The sequence below is a fragment of the Erpetoichthys calabaricus genome, chromosome 13 (genome assembly GCF_900747795.2).
Source record: "Erpetoichthys calabaricus chromosome 13, fErpCal1.3, whole genome shotgun sequence".
Classification (NCBI taxonomy): Eukaryota; Metazoa; Chordata; class Cladistia; order Polypteriformes; family Polypteridae; genus Erpetoichthys; species Erpetoichthys calabaricus.
In genome coordinates, this window is record NC_041406.2 from 54,182,992 (window position 1) to 54,206,789 (window position 23,798).

Below are 23,798 nucleotides of genomic sequence, written 5' to 3' on the forward strand. Positions count from 1 at the left end.
AACTATACAAATGCAACCATGTGATTACTGCAACACTTGAGCTTTCAGTTTTATTATTCTAGATGTATATTTTCATTTATTTTCTCAAAATAAAAATAAAGCATTTGTGGTACATTCAGATTCTTTGTGCATTCTAAATTGTAGTTAAACTGAAAAGCATCCTTCTGGTGTATATAATGCATTGTTTATTGAATGTTGTGATAATTACTTATTGTCTTTGGGCTATATTGCTCTTCCCTGCTTCTGCTTATAAAGTATTAGCTTTTAGGTTGTATGCCAAGTGTATGTTCACTTTTAAAAATGGAATTTGAATACTGATGGTAAAGTTGAAGTTATGCAAGAAAAGTGTTAAGTGGTGTGTTATGCAATTTTCATAACTATACCTCATGGAACCTGGTACAATTAAGATGAATACAATGGCCTAACTTTTAAAATTAGAAAATTATGGGTAGAGTTCGTTAATTGTTAAGATATTGACATATTCAGTTTCATAGCACTTGCACCCTAGGGTTGTAAGTGGGTTTACCTACAGTGTGGAGTGTGCATGTACTGTATACAGTAGTACTCGGAGTGTTCTTATGGATGCTCCATCACCATCCTAAGTCATGATATCAATTAGATTGTCTTGGTATGTGGTAAGTTTGTATGTTTCATGTGCTGGACTTGCATTCCACCCAGAGCTGGATTTTGCTTGCCAGTGCTGCTTTTGTAATCTGACATGAGAGTGGAAAATTGATTGATTGAATGAGTGATCACTAGATAATGTAGAGTATTGCTACAGTGGACTCTGTAATGCTTAAAAAAATTCAGTGGAGTCTAAGTTTAAATGTTGCAGTCCATACTTAATTTCAGACTCAAAAATTGAACATACTGTTCCCAAAGAATAGGTAGAGCAAAGCAGCTTTGTAATACTTAGTTGTGGCACCTCAGAGTGAAGAGTTCTTTATTAGGCAGGTGGGCTCATAATGTTTACAGTGACTGATCTTAGGATTCACATTGCAAATCTCCAGCATCTACACTACAGCACAACCTGATGTATTCAGAAAGAGAATAGTCTGTCAAGAGGAGTTCTACACATGTGTGCAACATAATGGGGTAACTCCTAGTAAGAGGGCATGTCTCTTACAGGTTTTAATTTATCATGGGAGTTTTATTAATTGCAACTTTCAACATAGTTCTAAAATGGGGATGAAGTTTTACTTTAGAGATAATTTAATTTATTTTCATTTATCTTGTCCCAGAAATGAGATTTTCCTTAAGTAGTAATCTACAGAATAGTCAAGTGGAGGTTAGACGTTCATTGTGAACTTGCAAGCATATTGTATTTAGTAGTGTTTATTCTCTTCAGAACTGTAAGAAATGTAGAGTCAAAAATGTCAACCATATATCTCCGCAATCATGCATGCTGTATATTGTAGTTAAACTACAAGTGTAGCTTGAAAGAAAGGAATTGTTTATAAACCTCCCACTTAATGTATTACTTAAGCACAGATGTCTTTGCAATTTTCTGTTCTCTAGGTGGTTTGATAGAGATTACCAGAATTAAATGTGTTTTTTTTTTGTTTTTTTTAAACTGACACCTGCCTTAAAGTCCTTTAGAAAATAGGTGTACATATTAAAACAAAATGTTTAATTTATGATGTAATATTAATTCTTTGTAAAAGCTTAGTAACACTCCTCCTTTATCTACTTTCACTGTTGAGCAATTACATTTCTCATAAGCACTTTTTCCCCTTCTTTCTAGCGATATTGGAAAAGAAAAATTTTTAACTGATCCTTGGGGGTGTTTATGACTAGTTAATGAGTCTGCGAATAGCTGTTATTTTGAAGAATCGCACAAGGTAGGAGCAATTCCATTTTAACCTGTTTCTGCAGTAGCATTTAATTAAATGTAGGTTATATCATTTATCAGTTTTTGATCAGTTGAGCTTTTATTAAATGTTTACATTGTGGTGATTTAAAGCTTTGCCTAATGAGTTATATGTGGTGTTGTAGGTTTTCTACTTCTATACTAGTTACACAGTGTAATGATGTCTTGATAGACTGATTAATGATTTAAATCTAAGTGTGGAAACATGATTGTGTGTGACCTGCCTTTCTGTGTGTGCACTTATTATTTATTCTCATTGCTGCAGTAGGTCAATAAAGTATTACAGTACATCAGACCTCTCCTCAATCTGAATATCAAAATGAAAGGATCATTGAGGATTGTATTAGGTTGAAGAATTTGTGAAGATGTCCTAATATGGACAACATACTTAAGGTGTGAGCACCACTGAACTTTATTTTCAAAGGCTCAATAATTCAGTAAGGAAGTTGTGTGTCATTTTCATTAAAATCTTCCAAGTTTGAGTTCTATTTCGACATTATTGTTTTATCTTTACCTGTCAATGCTCTGATGGAGATTCTGCCTCTTCCTTTTTGCAATGAGTTTGCCTAGCATTAGTATTGAAACTTCCACCATTCCAACTTTGTATTTATTTTTTTAATTTAAACATCACTTGGTTTATTGATAGATCTTTTAGGTCACAACAGATGGAATGGGGGTGCTTGATCACATCACACTATTTTGATGATGAAGTGATGTCATATCTGCAATTTGGAAGTTTTAGTTATACAACTTCCTAAGCAACTGATAGCATGAGGTTTTTTTTTTTCTTTTAATTGAAATGCTTGCTAGCCTTTTACCACTTTATTTTATATGTGGTTTGGGTTTCATCGTGGATTACTAAAAAGCTTAAATTTCAAACGATGACAATAAGGAGAAAAGTGTCATTGTAGAGCTGCAGTTGAAGACACTTCACAGGAATCCCCTAAGTGACATGCTCATAATTGTTTGTGCTGCATCCAGTAGAAAGTCAGACTTGTGTTTTGATTTTGTGCTACCTAGTGCAAACAGAGCCTGCAAACAATTTTCCCTCCGCAGCCAATCTTTTTATATTATATTATACTCTTCACAGAGAGCACAATCAAAACACTGGGGTTCCTCACCCACTAGTGTGGCTGTTTTAAAGGTCCTTTTTTGGGATCTATTTCTGTCTTTCCTGGTGGGCACTTTTTGACAGTTTAACACCACTTCACAATGTATTAAGATTATTGTATATATTACCTTATAGCATTAAGCATTTAAATTATGGTAATAGGCAGACCTTTTGGCAAGATGGTTCCAGATGGTATGAAGAATATAATTAAGACTAGAGTTCATTTAGTGTTAGGAAGGCACAAACAATAGTATATGATATTCAAGATTTTGAAGATACTGTAGACAAAGTGTGTCTGTTTCTATGCAGTGCTGTAGGTCATTATAGCAGCCAGCACCATAAAATGTTTGTATTTTGTCAACTACTTATATGATATAAAGATTTAGAAAGGAACACATTTTGGAGTATGTACAACTGGAGAAATGAGGACATGAAATCTGAGTTGTTTTGGTAGATCAATAAAATGCAGATGTAACTTTTTGATAAAAGCTTAAAAAATGATGCATCAGTGGAAGTATTACAGGTAACTGGTTCTGTCTTTTTGTTCCCCTTAGGGTTCTTGTACTTGTAGAAACTATCTGCCCTGTTTACACAACTTTTTTTTTTCTATAATGTAACTTCTAAAGGTTGGTGTCTTGTTTAAAATGATTTATACATTAGCAGATTGAAAGGAAATGAAGCAGTCCGTTTTACTATTTTAGAACTGACACTGTTTCCTGTAGTATCAGTTATCAGATCTCCACAAGGTATCAGCTTAACCTCTGCTGTAAGTAATTTCATTTAGTGTGTTTTGCTTTAGTTTATGGATAAGCTGTTTTTCAGAGGTTAAGAATGAATGCAGTTATAATGTGTTTGGAATTTTATGTCATATTTTGATTTCTGCTGTTTTGGATTCTATACTTCATGCTTCAAGGCAGAAGAGCAGCAAGGGGATTTTCTAGTATAAAGTCAATGTTCAAAGAATTTTAAATGTGTCTTCCAGATCAGTAACTGTGCTTTAGAGCTTAAACTTAACTGTAACTCTTGTTGGACATTTAGTGTAAAGGCATTTGTTAGTATTACAAATTAAATAGCTACATTTTTGTTCAGGATATTTTTATATACATTGTTTTAATATGCTTTTAAAATATTCTTAACTATAGTGAAAATGCAAAAATTGATTTAATGGTATGTTTGAGATATTTTTGCACATTTTGACACTGTTTTTACAATCCTCATTGAACGCCAGTGAGTGCAGGCTTTTAGTCAGTTTTGCAAATAGAAGCTTTTCCTTACTCATAAAGTAGCATATTTTTAATAAAATGGCTTGATCTTAGTAAAAATGGTAAAATAACCATCATCACAAAATAGAACTGTGCTTTCTCCGAGAAAATCAAACTGTTATATAAGTGAATTACTAGACGTGGTGCTCAACGTCTGTGGCGTTATTTTCTTTCTGCTATTTCTAATACAGTGTTGCAGTAGGCCAAAACCTATTCTGGCAGAAACCCACCCTGGAGAGAGTGCCAGTACATTACAGAGCACATTCATTCACACCCATGCTCACTCATACAGAGAAAATTTTTGAGTTTCCAGTTAACTTGCACATCCTTTGGGATGTAGGAGTAAACCAGAATATTTACAAAAACACAGACACAAAGACAACTTGAAACTTATGACCTAGCTGGGATTTAAACCCACAATTCTATGCCTGTAAAGCAACTAGAATAACCTCTGCTTTACAGTGCTGCCCACATATCTTTTCTGTCTTAGGATTTAATTGATTTGATCCACAGTGATCAGCAATGCAAATATTAATCATTTAACTGTTGGCTACCCTTTTACTTGCTCTTTTTATAACTAGTTGCTTTACAAAAGGAGCTGAAGTAAAGTTGCTAAGTGTGAAGAATTATTAGATCTAGTACTGTAGGTGTAAAAACAATATCCATCTTCATGAATTTCAAAATTAAATACAGAATATAAAACACTTTTTATCATTTCTGAGATTGTAAACTGGAAGCTCAATCAAGCAATATAGTCCATTATATTAATTTCAAAGAACATTAAACAGTAGGTTTGAATCAGATGAAAACATTGGGGTGAAAGACAATCTGCAGCTGTTTTGTGATAAGGATTATGGTTGTCTTCTTATATAACAGAGAAAACCAGATGAGGGACAGTCTTTTGTCTGTAACTGTCATCTTTGTCACATCTGACCAGAGTTTCATAGTTTCAATACTTTGTAGACTGGAAGTTGTATACTCGTATAGACTATCTGAAGAACAAATAGAAGTGGTGTGTGTGTGTGTGTGTATTTTTTTTTCTTTGTTAATTTGTTTTCTGAATTTAATGCAGCATTTGCTAAATATATAAGGAGCTTTGTAAACATTTTCAAGTAAATTAAACTTGTGAATATAGAATGACAAGCACTTTTAAAACACATATCAAAACCGTTACAATATAAACATAAAACTGAACAATCTTTCAAAGCATTCCATTACAAAAACAGCATGTGTATCCACACTTGTTTTAATAAATGAAAGATCTTTTAAGTGTGTTACTTTACTGTCCACCAGTTTCCCTTCATCAGGCTTACATTAACATGCAGAATTTTACAGTCAAGGATCTTGTATCTTTAGCAAGTGTCACCAGATACCTTTCAGGAATTCCCAGCCTTTCACTGACCACGCAAGGGAGGTTATCCCTCTGTAATTTGCAAGTCTTCATCCACATGTTCTTCTGTTAGGCTGTTCTTGGTATACCCCATGTTTGGAGGCAACTAGCCAATAACCTTGCAGCAACCTCAAATTTCTGCTCTTGCAGAGAAGCAGCAGTTTCTCTCTTGTTGTTTCCATCCTCCCCTACCATAGAGCATGAGTTGAGAAAACCTCTGCAGGAATGTAATTTCAGGATCTTGCACTCCTCTTTGTGCACACTGCACAGAGATTGTGATCATAGGTTAGCACGAGGACGTAGATTGATCAGTAAATTGAACTGTGCTAAGGGACTAAGGGCTTAGTTCCCACTTTATCACCACAATCAAGTACAAGTCTTCCAAAACTTGCTGCTGCATCACTTTACTGGTTAGTCTTACAATCATGTCCATGAATGTAGATGTGCTAATTATTTTAACTCTGTCATATTTGGCTGTTGGCAGTTATAGTTCTCAGTATAGATCAATCTCATAAGGTCAGGAAAACATCCACAAGAACAAGAGACATTTTAAATGTAGTCCAAGTATGCAAACACTTTTTACTTCATAAATGCAGAGAATAAAGGGTATACAGCAACTGTCCACAGAAACATGTTATTTTGTAAACTCTTTTAAAAGATTCCACAGAGTACACAGGCAGACCTTCTTCTGGTCTGTAAAGTATGTGCAGATAATATTTTCAGGTGCATGCTCTGTCAAGTGTCTGTATAGGAACAAAAAGATGGTGCATGTTTTTATAGAATTTTTAAGGACTGACTAACAATTGGTGACTCGGTTGTCTGGCTTGGGCTTTCCCAGAATTCCCTGGTAACATAACAACATCTTGTCTCCCCCACCCTTTTTTAAATATGAAAATGAGGGCTATAACCCGAGTTTGTCAATTTCAAAGCATCATCCTGTCCTTCACCTCAAGGCTGAAGAACTGAATGAACCAAGACACCCCTAATGTATATCCACAGCTGTCAGTATCTTTCAATTTAACGCATCATGTTGCTTTTTAGAAAATCTTCTACGGTCTATTTGTTTGAAAATGCAACTCATTTAAAAGTCAAGTAATGCAGTAAAACTCCTCTGTATTTAAAAGAAAAAAACTCCTGCTTGAAAAAAGTAATAAATATTGTGGTTGTCTTTCAATTTTACGTTACTGATTTGTTCCTTATGGATTCAGATTCTGGTTAGGTCTATCTATTACGATTCTTTGCTCATTAGAATAACATATTAAACACAGATATAAGGAGTTTAGGCTGGAAGGTAAATAGCAACCTTAAAATTCCAATGGTCAAGTTAAAAAAGAAAGCTTATTGCAGTGGTAGCAGGAAGATCACCAAGCTTGACAGAGAGATAAAAAAAAGTTGAATAAAGTGGCAGCCATTGCAGTGGCAAAAGTTAACACTCACATATAAGAGGAGCTCAATGAGGTCATGGGCATTACTTCTCAAAAAGCTTCAGAAAAAGGTTGTGGCAAACCTTTTTATGACTTAGAAAGTGCAGAATGTCAACTGGACTCAAGTACACTGCACTATGGATATTATTGGGATATGTACAAAGGCCTTTGAGGAATTCTGAAAGTTGCTGGACAGTTTCTTCCAAAGAAAGGAGTCCAGGCAGGAAGCATTATTTCAGTTTTATTTTATGCTCACCTCAGTTAATTTTTCTTTATGTATTTGCATCATACTTGATCTGGACTTTTGTTTGGAATGGTGCTACATAAAATTGCATATTTTTTCTGGAGGTAGATCCATTTAAATCACTACATTAGTTTAAAAACTCTGAAGAGGCCAGTCTAAATGTATGAATCATATCGGGCAGAAATGCTGAAAATTTATGGATGATTTTAATTAATAAAATATTAAAATCAATTAAAAACAATCAAGTGTCTTCTCCATTGTTTGTTTTTCCTTACTGTAACACTACAACTACATTACTCTTTAATTTAATATTTAATATTTTTTTAATATTTTTTTGCTGCTGGAGTATGTGAATTTCCCCTTGGGATTAATAAAGTATCTTATCTATCTACAATACTTGTTTTGAACACATAATTTTTAATAATTATTAATTCTTCAGAGCCAGTTGATTTCTTGCTCTTACAGTTTTTAAATTATTTTACAAAGTCTAGTTATATTCTATGTATAAACACCCAGCAGTCTGTAGGGTACTGATACCCCACAGCAGGTATTTTGAAAAAATTGCAGCTGGTTTTCAATAAATCTCGAGAAAAGAGCTGAGCAGTGACGTCACTGGTCTGGATTTGGGCTTGTAGACGGAAACAGAATCCCAAGAATAAACAAAATTTGACTAAATATGCCCATAGATCTAGGCTGTGATGCTGCTGTACCTCAAGCTGATACAGTACACTCATGGACCTTGGGCTCTTGTGGATCAAGTTCACACATACTGTATATGTGTATCTTACAACAGGAATATAAGCATATAAACATAATGAATGATGCTGTTGGAATAGTCAAGAAGACTTGAAGAAAAAGTAACTAGTACTAAATAGTAACAAGTGCTGTAATTTAACTGCTACAAAGTTAGATGTACTTATCTTTTGCTTTGTTTGCTCATAAACAAGTGATTTGTCTTTAACTCTCCATCCATCCATTTAATTAATCAAATTTAATGTAGCATTTTGTAAAAACTATGAAATGTGCAATACTGTTAATAATTGCTATCTTTGTCACTATGTACTCTATATAGGTGTGTGAGTCAGCTTTCAATGATTCAGGGATAGAAATAGTCAGTGAGAAGATCTGCATCCTGGCTTGATCCAAATTCTTAACAATGGGTAGCTACTCGGCTACATCAGGCAGAGCTGTGTAAGGAGAAAAAAAAAAGAACTGTGTAAGGTGAATAACGTATTGTTCTGGTTGTTATGCTAGGCATGCAACTCTTGTCACTAACCGACCCTTTAGCAATTCTCTACTTTTACTGAATAATCAGTGCTCCAGTGATGTTTTTTTTTCCTGTGACTTCTAATTCAAAGCACTGAAACTTAATTTTTTTGCTCTTGTTCAATGAGAAACAAAACTCTGCTATTTTGTAAGTGTTAAATTTCTGTGATATAGAAATTGGTTCAAAACAGTTAAAGAATTGAACCCGGCCTATTGGAACAGTAAGTCAGCAGTGGTATTTACTTCACCCTTAACACTCTCTCTAAAATTGTTTATTTTTTATACATATGTACAATATCATTTTCTTCCCATTCTTTAAATATTACATATTCATCTTGACCCAGTTTTATTAATTTGTACCTTTCTGATACAGTCATATGTTGCCATGAAGTCACTTACTGGAGTTCTTTTTGTTCTACAAGTGACTTTTTTTTTTTTTTTTTTTCATTTCTACTTTATTTGTAATACATGTACCACGTAACTAACAACATTTTTGCCAATTTTCTAACTTTAAGAGTATTGCATGAGTCCCAGTGTACAGCTTATGAATTGTTAAGATTATAATTATTCAGGTTTTTTACTTATATTATTGGATACTGCAGCAACATGGGCCATAGCATATTTTATTACAAGAGGTCCAATAATAAATAGGTTTAAGTGTATAAGGTTTTATTGCATTGAGTAATGGAACTTTTTGAGGTCCTTAACAAGCATGTTATATTTCTGCCTAAAATGTTTGTGTTCTATATCCTTTCTTTAAGCCTCAATACCTTGTTCATACTGGCCTTTGTGAGCTGTAAACCACATTCTCTAAAGGCCACAAAATCAATGTTATTTGTTGGTAGTGTTTAGTTTAAAAAGGTCTTAGCTAGAATGAGTAACCAAATTGTCTCTCTTCAGAAATTATTTTAATTACAGATGAAGGCATAGTTAATGTCTGCCATTATAGCTTTTGATTTAGGATTGAAAAGGGTACTACTTTGTCATCATTGTTTATCCAAAAGCCAGCTGAAGCAATTGTCAGGGCATTCAGAAAGGTCTGTATTTTTATATCTCCCATTTACTGTCAGATTTACCATCATTATATAGCTGTAGTTGAGGGAAAGGTTTATTGAAAACATACATGCAAGTGTATTTCAGTTTATAAATTTAAGCAACATAGCTACAATTGTTGCTGCCCCTTTTGTTTGCAAATAATTTACAAATATTAACGTTAAGGCTAAGGTGGATACTATTACAATATTTGTATGACCAATAGCAATGTTTTATGCTGAAAACGGATATTACTCATCAATCTATCATAAAGAAATTACATTTCAGACTAGAGGTAATGAAAGTCTTACAATGATAAAGCCTTTATTATGTAATGTGACAACATCAGTTTTTTCAAAATTGAAAGCAGTGATGCCCAAAGCATTTTTTTTAATTTGTCATCTGTTATGACATTGTTTGAAATAAATCCTGGTGTGTGTTAATTTTCTAGTTCTAGATTTACCTTTTAATATGTGCTGCTTTTATTGTGATCAGTTGTTTCCATTTGTTCAAAAATATTTGCAGTCCATTGCAATGAGTATCATAATGAGAACAAAATGTTTCCACTCCAGTTTGACTCCTTGTTAAGTTAGCTTTACATAGCAAAATGAAGAAATGAGCATATAGGTGACATGGCTAAAATTCCATGCCTTGCTCTTTTGTATACTTGGCTCTTCAATCAGGACATCATGTCCAGTTTCATTGTGATCATTAGTAATGCTTTGTCTTGCTTTTCTGTGGATGCTGTGTGACATACTGTAAGTGCCTTGGACATGGGAAAGGCGCTATATAAATGTATTATTATTACGGTACATATTATCATAGGAGATATATAGGAGAGCATTAAATAGACTGATTATACACTTAAGGCCTTGAACTATGCATAGACTTGTTGTAAGGAAACATTTGCCCTTAAGCAGTACCTGGAGAAGAGATTGAATAGTTTTACATGGACCATAATCATAATTGTAAGTGAATTTACCAAGACATTATTAGAGTTCATACATTTAGACTTGGTTTAATAGGAATTCAACTAAAATAGTTAATCCAAAACTGAATGGAGTGCAAAACTAATGTCCAATAATAAATCTGAAGTCTGAGAGTGAACAGTCTGGCATCAGATTGTGAGCCACTGTGGCCTGTTTTGGTAATATCACCTACAGATCTTTCTTTTAAACTTTCCTACAGCAGGAAAGCAGGGAACAAGAGCAGAATCATCCAGGTAGTAAAAGTGATATAGGGGACAAAGACATGTTAGGTTTGATTTTCTGCAATGTGGGGTAAGGGCCAGACCCAAAGATCATTAAGATGGTTTCACTGGTCTAAACCAAAAAAAAAAAAGAACAAGATTCAGAAATGGATGTAGGATGCAATACAATGGTCAATAATTGATGAAAAGACATGCAGAACCTGAAGTAAAAATTAATAAACCTTAAACAACATCTGCCAAAGGGTGTGTTGGGATGACGCCATACATGCTAAAAGAGGGCAGCATTAAGAAAAATTATGGTGTGCAGTGCACATCTTAATATCTGATAACTGAAACTATATAGTACATAGCAGAGGTAGGCTGACAAAGGTAAATTTTGTTCATTGTGTTTTTGTTTTACATTTATGTGAGTGTTAAGTAATATGCATGATGGACAAATGCATAAACATAAATTCAAAGTACCTTTAAGTTGAAAGTGATGGGACATTTACAGTACAATGTCAGACTGTTTGGAATGTTAAAGAATATTATATAATGCTACATAATGAAGCAGCCAGTTTAGAGAACAGATTAGCTATTGAATTAGCTACTTTCAACAGGAGAATTTAAACATTACTTTAAATTACAGTGCAAAAGGTGTTGCAATCAAGCAGGTTTACTGAGTCTACACTGAATTCAGGAGTTTGGACTATTGAATATTTGCTTGTTTAAAGCCATGACATAGTCAACATTATGTCATGTTTCCTGTGTGAATAAATAATGTTGCCACTGAAACCCGAAAGAAAGTTAGAATAATGAATTCTATAGAAATGTTTTTGTGTACACTGCAAAAAATCAGTGTGAAAAAATGAGAAAAAATAAATTAAAAACAAGAAAAAGGTATTAGAATCAAGCAAAATTATCTGCCAATATAGTGAGAAAGTTTAACTTGTTAAATTTTCTAAAAATGAGATTATATATCTTACACATACAAATCTACTCAAGTCAGTTATTCTTAAAATAAAAAAACAAGATCTATTATTTCTTTTCAAGATTGTCTGGCTTGTTAAGATTTCATTTTTTGCAGTGTAGTTCTAAATCCCCCAAACTCAAGATCCCAAATATCTGTTTAAAAGTGGTCATAATCATAGCTTAGGTTTCCTTCTGGGGCCAGAGCTGGCAACCAAACCACTGTTATCACCAACTTACTGTTTAATTATTTAATGATTTTTGCTTTGGTTTACATTTTGATTGATCATGTTATTGCTCTGCATTAAATGGCACCAGTTAGCACACATACGACTTCTAAGTGATATAATAATAGCCATTTTACAAAGTATAGATATTTTAGCGGTTTGGTTATAAATCTGAATATTTCAGATATGTCCAGCAATTAAGGAAGGACTATTTGGGAGTGTTTAAATATTATTTTCTTATTTTGGTTTGTATACTTGTTTCAGAATATTAACTTTGTTTTGTTTAGTCTTTTTTGATTTTGAAAATAGAAAGTGTTGCCTCCTCATGGATCAGAAATCCTGGGTTTGGATCCTGTACCCATTCTCCCTATGTCTAAATGTTATTTTTTGGCATGTTCACCAATTTTCCTCCTGCATCCCCAAAGATATGTTGGTTAAGTTAATTGGCAATTCCAGTTTGCTCTGTTTTGAATATGAGTGTGGATGTGTATGTGAGAGGGTTGTGTTGTGCATTACTGCCCTGTGAAGAGCTGTTTACTGCCTTGTTTCCAATTATGCTGGGATAGACTCCCACCCCCATCTTATCTTACTGTAAATTATACTAAACATGTGTAAAAATGTTACCTTGGACTTTTCCCTTATACTTACTAAAGGAGATTCACAAGTTTAAATGGAAGTGTCTGGAGACCCAAAATATTTAATTTGTTATAGACTGTCTCTCTCAACCACAACACCTGCTGCAATTAATACTTTCTACCTTCATGTCTCTGCTAAATTGTAGCAAATTTACTTCTAGTATTTCGCTCTACTTTGCTGCATTCTTTTTCCTCTTGGCCTTCAAGTCTTTCTGGGTTGTGATGCATACAAGCACCATTGCAGTGTGATGATACCACCACCCACATTACGTTTAACAATATTTTAATGTGCATGTACTGGAACATCTTGGAAGAATATCTTGAATTTTAGTCAAAATGTTAATTTGTATTCATGTTGTAATTTTTGTTACGGACTAACTAAATGTGGAATTTCCAAGAGTGTTGTCTTATTATCTTGGCTCACAGTTCATTTCAGGCTGCATGAACTGGGTGTTTTCTTTTTAACATGTTTTGTTTAAACTTCTCATGTTTTCTTTCCATGCCCATTCAGGATATTGAATGTAGTTAAATATATGTTGTCTGCCACTTAGAGATTTATTTACAGATGACAATACTTATTTTGTGGTTATTCTGTGAAATTAAGTGAGTCTTTGCTTTTACCCTATCTTATGATAGTCCTTCAATAATACAGAACATCCCCATTCTGGAAGTCGGGTGCTAGCCCTGTTGCTTTTAGGAGAGAACAGTTGATATTTATTTTGCTGGTACATTTTTAAACTTGCTGTATATAATAAATAATAAAACACAAACAAAACATTTAACCATATTGCATATATGCAGGTCTGTAGATTCAGAATCGGAACCAATTACTGAGTTACTGGAGTTGGTAAAAAAATGTACCAACGGCAATGAAATGTAAATTGTAATGTACTGTGTTAAAATTTCCAACTTCACATTATGCAAAATCAAAGTATTTTTTCTTTATAGCTATTTGGTAAAATATTGCCTCTCTTTTAAAGTTTTGTATTCTTTAATAAACAATATAAAAAACCCACAACGGCTTAGCTACAGTCTTTAAAACCTAAACATGTATAGGTTAGGGTGCTAAAAAGTATCCTGTTTTGTGTTTTCAATCAACACAGCACATATATTACTCAAATTACAAATAGAAGAGTCTGAGTCATTCTTACCATAAATTGTGGAGTCTGCGTTGGAGTCAAAGGTTTTATGTACAGACTCAATGTCCCTGCATATATGGCATGTACGTAGATACATACAACAGTAAAAACCAAACCACACTGTAAGAGAGCTTTTAGGTAAAATTCCTAATCTGATTTATTAATTATAAAAATAATTCAGTCACAAAAACTCGGATATAACTAAAAAGCCTCGCTAAATGAATGACTGCAGTAGTTAACAACATGCTAATACATATAAATATGAATTTTACATGCCTGACCTCATTAAAGCTACCTGAGGTGGACAGTGATGTAAGCTGTCTGTCCATGCGAAATAACTAAGGGACCAATTTTGTTAAAATGTGGCACACTTGTATTTCAAGGAAATTTGAGACTAGGTGTGCACGATATTGGCAAAAAATTATATCTCTATTTTCAGAGATAATTAGATGATGTTTTGCACCCTTTAAAAATGTGTTTGTGAAAGTCTTATCAAGACCATGTTAGATCAATAGGATATTAATTGTAGCTTACTAATAAGATTAATGGAAACAACAGTTAAGGGAAAACCGGTTTTATTTATTTACTTAAGACTGAAGTAAAATAACACAAAAACATTAAAATCACTAGTCAAAGTATTACTGAGATCAAACAGTGCAAGTGTGAGTAAACAATTTCAAAGTGGCCTATAGGTTTACACAAAAATATTGCACTAAGACCAACAAAACCATTATAAGGAGAGCATTTTAAACAGACGCTTACCCTTAATGTAAACAAGATATGAATCCAAATGGAACAAAATACAAATCATAATTGAAATAAAGGACATGGACATTACAGTGTGGATAAACTGCTCTGCTGTAGGGTGAATTGTGCAGCATACAAGCAAGAACAAAAATCTAACATACTGTACTATAGTGTAAAAATCCGAAGTTCTGTCAAACACTGCACAGGGAAAAAAATATAGCACTTGTAAACCGGTTCTGTCATATACTGCACAAAGATACAAAAAAAAAAAACCTATAACATTTTAAAATAAATTACTATCTTCAAGTTCTGTCCAATATTGCACAAAGATATCAAAAAAAATAAAACAATGTAAAATTCTACTGAGGAAACTTCAAATTATGTGACAGAAGCCCCTGTCTATTCACAGCATCTGGCTTCAGAGCAGCATGGTTACATGTTACAACATTTCCCCAAACAAATTCCTCACAGAAGGGCTGCTTGAGGCAGAGATGCACAGGTACTTTTTTGCAAGTTTCCCCAATTTAGGGAAATGTACTTCTTGTGTTTCCTGTCACTCAAGTGGATTTACATCACTGTCCATCTCAGGTATCATCAAGTACCTGTAGCTCTTGATCTCTTTTTCAATGGCAGTGTGCAGAGACTCGCCTTCTCTGAATCCCTGTGAGTTGTGTTTTTTTTTTTTTTTTGGCTCCCTCCCTTATGTCATCTCAGTGGGACGAGGGGACGGGGATCTGTACGAGTGTTTTGAATAATGAAAAAAAAAAAAAAGTGCTTTGTAATCAAGGAAGATCCCCAACCAAAATGGTTTGTGAAATAAAACACGCCTGATGGACATAGGCTACTTATGGAAATAAAAGTAAAATAATGATGATTATTATTTTTTTTTTATATTTTTAATTATGTTTGAACTGGGCCCTGTACTAGATTAATTTCATTTCACAGATGGTGAAACAAGTTGAATGTCTTTAACGGTAATCAATTTCTAACATAGTTTGCAGATTTCATTAAAATTACTACAGCCAGACATGCTCAAGCAAAGAAGAAATTAATTACATAATAAGTTTGTTTTTTAAATGCAGGTTATATTAATTGCCAATTGCAGATTCTCACTGTGTGTGTGTGAAAGTGATCCCTGTGATGGATTAGCCTGTCCAGGCCTTTTTTCAGCCTTTTGGCCAATCTTTGTAAGATAACTTTTGGACTTTACAACCCTGAAATGGATTGAGAAAGTACTAGAGCTACTCAGCTCAGTCCATTGAAGACTATAGTCGCTGCACAGTCCTCGAATGGACCTGAATGTCGTGCCATGCATACTTTTCTAACTTATTTCTTTTGTTAAAAAAATGTCTGTTTTGGGGTTCTTTTCCTTGTCATTGGTGGGGGTCACAGCATAGGGATCTGTTTCTTCTGTTTTGTGTTTAGCTGGACAAAACATTTGTCTGCTTTTTCATGCACAGAGCGGTTCCACAAATGTCAGGTTCTCAATTTACTCCACTTTCTTTAATTTGAAAGCTGATAGGGGACTGTTTAGGAGAGAAAAGATCTAAACTAATAGGTTTCCAATTTGCAAAAAACTACAGGCACTTTCTCTGGTCTTGTATTTCTTTACACTATGTAGTAGTTTCCCAAACTTTTTTTGGCAGCGTATTTGACAACGCATGTACAATTTCCACAGACTAGACGAGTTTAAAAGTAAATAAATAAATAAAAAATCTAAAACAAATTACCTTATCAAAGTAATGGATTTAGTGGGAACAATGGACTTGTTTCTTTGACAACAGGTAGTCCTATTGAGGGCTATTGTTGAATACTGACACCTTCAGTGTGTTGATCACATCTAGTCAGCCCCTTAATTTCTGTTGTTTATAGCAGTCATTGTGAAATATAGATTGTAGGAAATTAAGTCTTGTTGCAAAAGCCCTCAAGTTCAGTATATTCTATAATATCTGTGATCCCAAAAAAGGACAGAGGTGAGGTTGTGTTTATATAAAAAAAACATAACCAAAGTCTTCCATTTGCATATCTAAGAAGCTTGGCTCTTTGGTTGCACTGTAAAAGACAACTTGTTGGATGTATTAAAGAATGCATTACCGATTCACTCATTCCCAGTCTTTGGCTCTTTTGCCTGATGGGAATTATCTTTCATAAACTTCAGAAAGTGCACAAAAGCAGTGACATACTAACTGGGCAACAATCGTCTTTGTTTCGTTTACTCCAAAATTCCAGCTTAGCCTTGAATGAAAATATTTTGCTGGCCATTTTGAAAACAGTTACAATTTTTCCCCTGCATTACAAGGTTAAGCTCATTTAATGAGCTAAACATATCACACATGCTACTTTCACTGAAGAAGTCTGGTAACTGAAATAAACCTCTAGAGGAGTGGTTCATATAACACAAGCACAAGAGCCAAGGCAGCAGGACTTGATAGCCCATCAAAATTTTGGTAGCAGATTCTTGTACTCTTCACCCATATCTTCACAAAGCTTTCGAAAAAAATTGGGAGTGTGCTTCCCTCGACTTTCTCGTATACTGAGATAGTTCTGATGACCGTTTCCTCTATATTCAGTTGTGCAATATTTCTCAAATATCATATGTCTTTGTTTCTCATCATAACTAATTGATAGTATTGATACACACGAAAATGATAGTGGAATTTTTTTCATGATTACATATGCATTACCTAGATTACTTGCAAAGTAAACAGAGTTAGTCACCTAAAAACATGGAAAATGTTAGTATTATATGATATTTGTTTCAATAAATTGGTATAGGTAAAACTGCATTTAGCTACATTTTAATCATGATAATGATTGTAGAAATAATATAAAAAAAAAAAAAAAAAAAATCATAAATTTTAAATGTATTACCAGGAACATGACGTGGACGTAGCAGCTTATTGTTCCCATTACATCTTTATATTTACATGGCATGTTCAATTTTTACATGTTATTGTTAAACTGATAATGTATAAATTAAAATGAAACTAATAATAGTTATTGAAAGAATATGTGTTATATTGAATACAGTTTTTAATATTGTGTACACATTTATATTTCCATGAATAATTAAATAAAATACAACTGAGTTATTTTTTTCAGATTTCATATCTATTTGCTTTTTATCATTATAAATACCTATACGAAATTTGAATCATCTATCTGTAATTATAACCATAGTTTACTTGAAAATTTGTGAAAGTATTCAGTTAAAATACCACTTCTGGTTGCTGGAAGTAGCCCATTAGTTGATAGCCCATTGTTTAAAGTAGAATTCTAATACCAGGAGTCACTATAAATCACACTTAACGCTATGTTTTTATCCAAATAATGGATGATTCAGGAATGCATGCAGTGGCCTTTATACTGTTGAATTGTTGTTGCACATCATGCATGTCCGATGAATCATGGGAAACACTGCCATAGCACAAAACATGCAAAAATGCCTGAAAATTGTGGTGCCCAAGATGAAAACAAACTGGAATCAAAAATAATGATACAACAATAATGTTTAATGGAAGCTGTCTAGCACAAAATCAATAACAAAACTGAGCTCTTTGGTTAACAAAAAGAAAAATTACATAAGTGACAATCACAACAACCATGTCTCACATTAGAGATGAAACCAGATGTCCATTCTGTCAGAGTCACAGCCTCTTCTAGGCAAACTCATACAGAATATGACCAGTCTAATTTACCCAACATATAACCATTCATTGCTTTAAAATTGATGGACACTATTGTATTTGTTAGCAGTGACAGTGCACACCACATCTTCATGCAAACGATCTTAAAAGACTTATCTCCTATACCTTGCTATTCATATTTGTTGATTCGTCAACCTAATTGGTGTTAACAGCGTTAATTATTAATTCTTTCCAGCAACTGAGCTTCAATGTTTTTGTTTATACTGCCACTTCTTTGAGTCACAGTGTTGTAAGAAAGGGGGGTTACTTACTTACTTACTAGATGCCTCCAATATCTTTTGCAGTAGGTAGGATTAATTCCTCTCCATTGTGAGTATTGTTTTTATTTTTTTTTAGTTACCCAACAATTCCTTCAGCCCAGCAATACTAATTGGAGTGCTGGATTTAAGAGTTTCTCCAAGGGCCCCTTGATTTGCTTTTTTACTTTGCAAACATTTTTTTTAATTTTCTTTATAAGTTGGGGTGCTTTGACTCCATATGTGATAGAGGTATGAATGATTTAACTGCCTCATTGGAATATTCTTCACCACATACAATGCACAGGGGATTTAGTGATAGTGGGATCCCTGCCATTTTAAATCCATAGTTTATGTAAGAATTGCCTTTTTTATATATAGAGTAAATGATTGTAAAGTTTTTATCCTCTTCACTGGAATTTTTTGTTGATGCTGAAGGCATTCTTTGTTTCTTGCTCATTTTAAGATTATCACTGGGTATGCAAAAAGGCCATTTACTAATACTGAAATGAAATGACTGTCATAAAATGTATAAAATAGGAAACAAACTAATTATAATGTTTGTACCTGTGTAACAACAACAACAACCATACTCCCCTTTAGTACAAGATAAAGAAAATATTCAAATTATCAGTCCTTACATTTCCACCACGGTTATATGTTTTGTCCTGAAGGAACTCCGTGGCTTCACTGCCATAATGTCAAGGTGATTTTCAGATCAGCCACTTTAGACATCGCCAATCGAGGAATTTTGAGTGAAAACTGGGTGATTTTTAGATTAGTGCCTGATTGATCAGAACATCATTTCTATCAAGCTTTACTTCACTGCTTTATTTCTGATTATATCAACTGTATGACATCACAACTTTTTTGTTTTTCACTGGTATAAGTAGAACTTGGCTTTCATCACACCATCATGTTTTGCACTATGAAATGCTTTTTTGTAGTGTACTATCAGATTACTGTCTGAAACTCTGCACAAGTTGCATCTGAATCCTTTTTCAATTACCTTTTCTCAATGATTTTTTCCAGGATTGTTTGGTTGGTTATATCTGTCATAGTGTCATTCAGTGTGGTTACTGTTCCATATACACTCATGATAACAATTCTGAGGTGCACTACTGTGACACATTCATGGCCCCTATAGTTTTGCTTGATCTGTCTTTAAATTATTCTCTCTCTCTCTCACACATTCATATTTGCACACTACAGGTTACCTGCATGTACACAGTGCTCATATTGTACAATTATGCTTGTTTATTTACCAAGGTAAATTAAGATCTCCTCCTACTAACATGTAGCACACAGTTTCCTAAAATACAGGTAGTTAAACCTTTTTATGTGCATAATACATAAATATGTTCTCTACATCAGAGACACATACAAATAAAGGTAGTATAACGACAGTGATTAGACTGAAATTGTTAAGATTTCTGTTACATACGAAATCATGTGGATATATTTGTTACCAAGGATACAGTCTTGGCAAATGAGCAGTTGAATCTGACACATTTTCACTTCCTACTGAAACATTAGATGAATGCTTAGTCAAACAGAAGTCACAGATGTGGAAATATATTAATTTGTTTCACATTCCTAAAGGAGAAAGGTCAGTTGGCAGCTTCCGATTTCTAACACTCTGCCATTGCTACTAAAAAACCATTGGCTTAATTAGATTTAAACATACTAACATGCCAGTAAGCATAGATATTTTGGACATATATTGCCACAGCCTTAAGTTGTTGCCCTTAGGCAGTAGAAATTAACAGCTGTATAAAATTAACTAAGGAGTCGTGGGTGCTGTAGCATAATTGTAAACCATGAAACAGCCCTCACAAAGTCGCTTCTAGTCTGATTTTTATAATGAGCCTAATTTTATTATTGTGATTTCATTTCAGATCAAATTTTGACACTGAGTAACTATGGCATCCTAAGCAATTTACAATGTGCCGTGACTAAATCACAGTGAAAAGATGCTACCTTGTATAGGAAAGCTTTGTACAAATGGTCTACTTAAAAGAACAAGGAGTGCTAAAATATTGGTTGGTCCACAATGCTATTTGTCTCTTTAAAAATATGTAAAATGATTAGGGTGTCGAATCAAAATGACAGTCCAAAAGTAAATTAGCTTTCATGGCAGAATTAAAAAAAAAAAAAAAAAAATCAAATGAAGTGCTGTTGTTCGTAACCAGAAAGCCTTCTGCAGCCACTGCATGGATTGTTACAGCCTGCTGTACTATTATGACTCTGTTCTCTTAGTAATTTTCTGAAACTGGACCTTGATAACTCTGTTTTGGCTTTGTCTTTAGAAATTAATCTATGACCTTGATTTTTTTTTTTTTCATATCTTGTTTTGCAAATGCAAATTAAAGTGCATTTATGAAATTTTTGTCACATATCTACTTGAGTAACTATCCAGTGCCAAAGTGAAATGAAAAAAAAATAAGTTTCAATATAATTTTTTTTTAATTTCTTAAGTATTTATCCCATTTATGGAATACGGCCCAGTCACTCAGATACCCATAATTAGAATCCTTTAGGGACCAATTTGGACTCTAGCTTGCATGCTGTATGTGATGTTTGGGGGGGGCGGTATTCAGGCAGATATGTGGAGAATGTGTGAGCAACATGGACAGCGACCGAGTGCGACACCCAACATGGTCAATCTATGAGACACCAGAATTAATCCCTGTGTTACACCACCACTGCCTTCTATTGCTTCCAAGTGTCCAGTGTGGAGTTTTGGTGGTCAGCATCAAATAAGATCCCACAACTGGCAGTTAATAAAAATGGTCTCTGTATATCAAAATAGAATTTTTATCTTCTTGTTTGTTGAATGCTTCCGGGGGACATACTGCAGTCCCCTATTAGGAAATTGACAAAATACAGAGCATACTTTTTCCCATATCAAGTTGTCCTCTTGTTCATATAAAACTGGTAAAAAGGACACTTAAGTGGTGTGACCCAAGAATTCCAGGACCAGCCTTGGCTCAAATAAAGATTTCCATGGCAGATTTAATAGCCTGTTACATCTCAGCCATGTTGCTTAGTTATGTCTGATTTAGTGGGAGCAATTGTGGTGCAAGTAATTGCTTCATGTATTACACCAAACATACAACCAAAATTACAACATTTTAGAACATGATTGAAATCTTATAAATATTTGACTGGTCCAGTCATATCTAAGACCTGAATCAAATTTAAAATCTGCTGAAATTCTTGAGGACTGTGCCTCCTAGACATTCCCCAGTCGGTTTAATAGAACCTAAACAAAGCTGCAAAGAAGAATTTGTGAATGACCTAAAATCTAAATCCAGATGCATAAAGCTCAGAACGTCTCATCCAAAAAGACTTAAAGCTATAATTATTGTCAGATATTGGCTGTGGAGGATGGAGGAGGTTGTGATTTCCAAAAGCAAAAAAATACATTTTTATGCAGTTTTTTTGTATTATCAAAATAAAATTGTTGAAGGAAAATTTGAAAAATTAATATCCTATCATTTAGTGTCTTTCTGGAAACCCATACAATTTACATTATAAATCTACCCTCTGGTTTGTTTTATTATTCCAACAAATACAGTAACCTAAGCAGCGTTTTCACCTTTATTTGGGACTTAACTATAAAAAGGTGTCTGACTCAAATAAAAACACTTAGGGAATGTGTAGTTAAGAGAATGTCCTGCAGAACAGGAGCTAAATCTTGCTTTCCCCCTATTCTTGATGTACCAATAGCTTGCCTTCTTTTAAATAACCATTTAAAAATATAAAGATCAGGTCATTGAGTGCAAATGTGCTTCTGTTTGCTGACGTGTGCAGCTGGAGTCCATGTCTTTTCTGCATTGCGCTAAGCAGGAGACATGAAATACAAATAATGTACTGATAATGACGAGGACGATGCACATGCGGAACTTTTTTTTCTGTCATATTTACAATGTAGAACACTTCATATAACTCTTTGAAAGATATAATGATCACATTTTAAAAAATTAAACATTTTATTGTCCGTTTAGTTCATTCAGGTGTTGTCAGTTTTTCCCTGAGCTTTCACTAGTTTTGTGGCACTGCGAGAACTGTATTACAAATGCACTGAAGATCAGAAGATAGCAGAAGCCTTACAAATTGTACTGCACTGTTCTTTTATCAGTGAAAAGAACCCTTTACTCAAATTAATTTTGTCGCTTCCTGCTGGAGGCATACAGTTAAAAATGTAAGCGTGATTAAAGACTACTAGACATGTTAATCATATACTTTGTGATGTGAGATTTTAGCGGTAACATGTTGCTAGTGTCAGGCTGTAAAAAGAGGCTATACTTATTTTGTCTTGCTAAATACACAAGGTTTCCCCCCCACTGTAATTGTGTGTAAGAGACATTGGATAGCACATTTGAAAGTTAACTTATAATTCTAATTTTTTTCTCTTAAGGTAAAAACACACAAACAACAAATGCAGGAAAATGATAGCTATGGAACAGGGGATAGTGGAGGAGTGGTTATCAGAGTTCAAGGTAATGTACTGGTTCTTTTCTAAACCTTTTCACAATAATACATAAATTGAAGTTTTGCAGAAAATGTCTCAGATGTCAAATTTTGTAGAGTGAATGTGTAAAACTTTTGTGTATTCTCTGAACATTTCTCCCTGCACTACAATTTTTAGGGTGTACTCCAGTTCCTTGAAACAACAGCAAGACTGGCTTCCCACACAGGGCTGGCCCCAGTCTATCACAGAGATTTACACACACCTATGGTCTCTTTTCTGATCATTTTAACTCAATTTTTGCCAGTCAACATAACATACACCTCATTGGGAGATGCAAGGAAAGTAGAGTTTTCAGTGAAAACCCACATTAACATGAGCCTCGCACAACATAACAGGGCCTTCCATTGAACCCATATCCATGAAGCTATGAAGCTTTTGCAACCAGCGTGCTATCTTGCTATCCCATGTAGTTATTAGTTTGCTTTTATTTTAACTATATCTGTCACAGTGAGCAGCATCACAAAGCTCTTTACTGGGCATTCACTAAATTTATGTTGCAAGATCAATAATAAATTCTGTTTTAACTAGACGCAGGCTAAGAGAGTCTTTATTTCAATTAAAAACTGCAGATGTTTGTCTTATATTTTTACATAGTTGTACAGTTAGTAATACTGTTAATTCTTACAAAATGATTTTTTAACCTGTAGTTCCCTGTACAGTTTATTTTATGTTGTTTATTATTACACCTACCCTTTTCTGTGTTTAAACTTAAGGTGTTTAAGTAAGTGGCAGCATTTGCCAGATGATAGTCTATTCAGGCCCACACTTTTCCCTGTTCCTTTTGATAGAAACTAACGGATTACTATTCTAGAG

At 33.9% G+C, this 23,798-nt stretch overlaps 1 protein-coding gene across 6 annotated transcripts in view; it reads left to right on the plus strand.

Annotated features, from left to right (window-relative positions):
• Positions 1-23,798, plus strand: part of hycc1 (hyccin PI4KA lipid kinase complex subunit 1) — a 113,874-nt gene that overhangs the window by 44,878 nt on the left and 45,198 nt on the right. For 4 of the 6 annotated variants that reach the window (XM_028818294.2, XM_051936018.1, XM_028818293.2 and 1 more), the window contains one exon: positions 22,872-22,953. In XM_028818294.2, the coding sequence (XP_028674127.2) occupies positions 22,903-22,953 (51 nt within the window). In that variant the 5' untranslated portion in view covers positions 22,872-22,902. Of the gene's footprint in view, positions 1-1,744; positions 1,842-22,871; positions 22,954-23,798 lie in introns of all 6 variants that reach the window. The other 2 variants (XM_028818290.2, XM_028818292.2) reach the window with 1 other exon arrangement.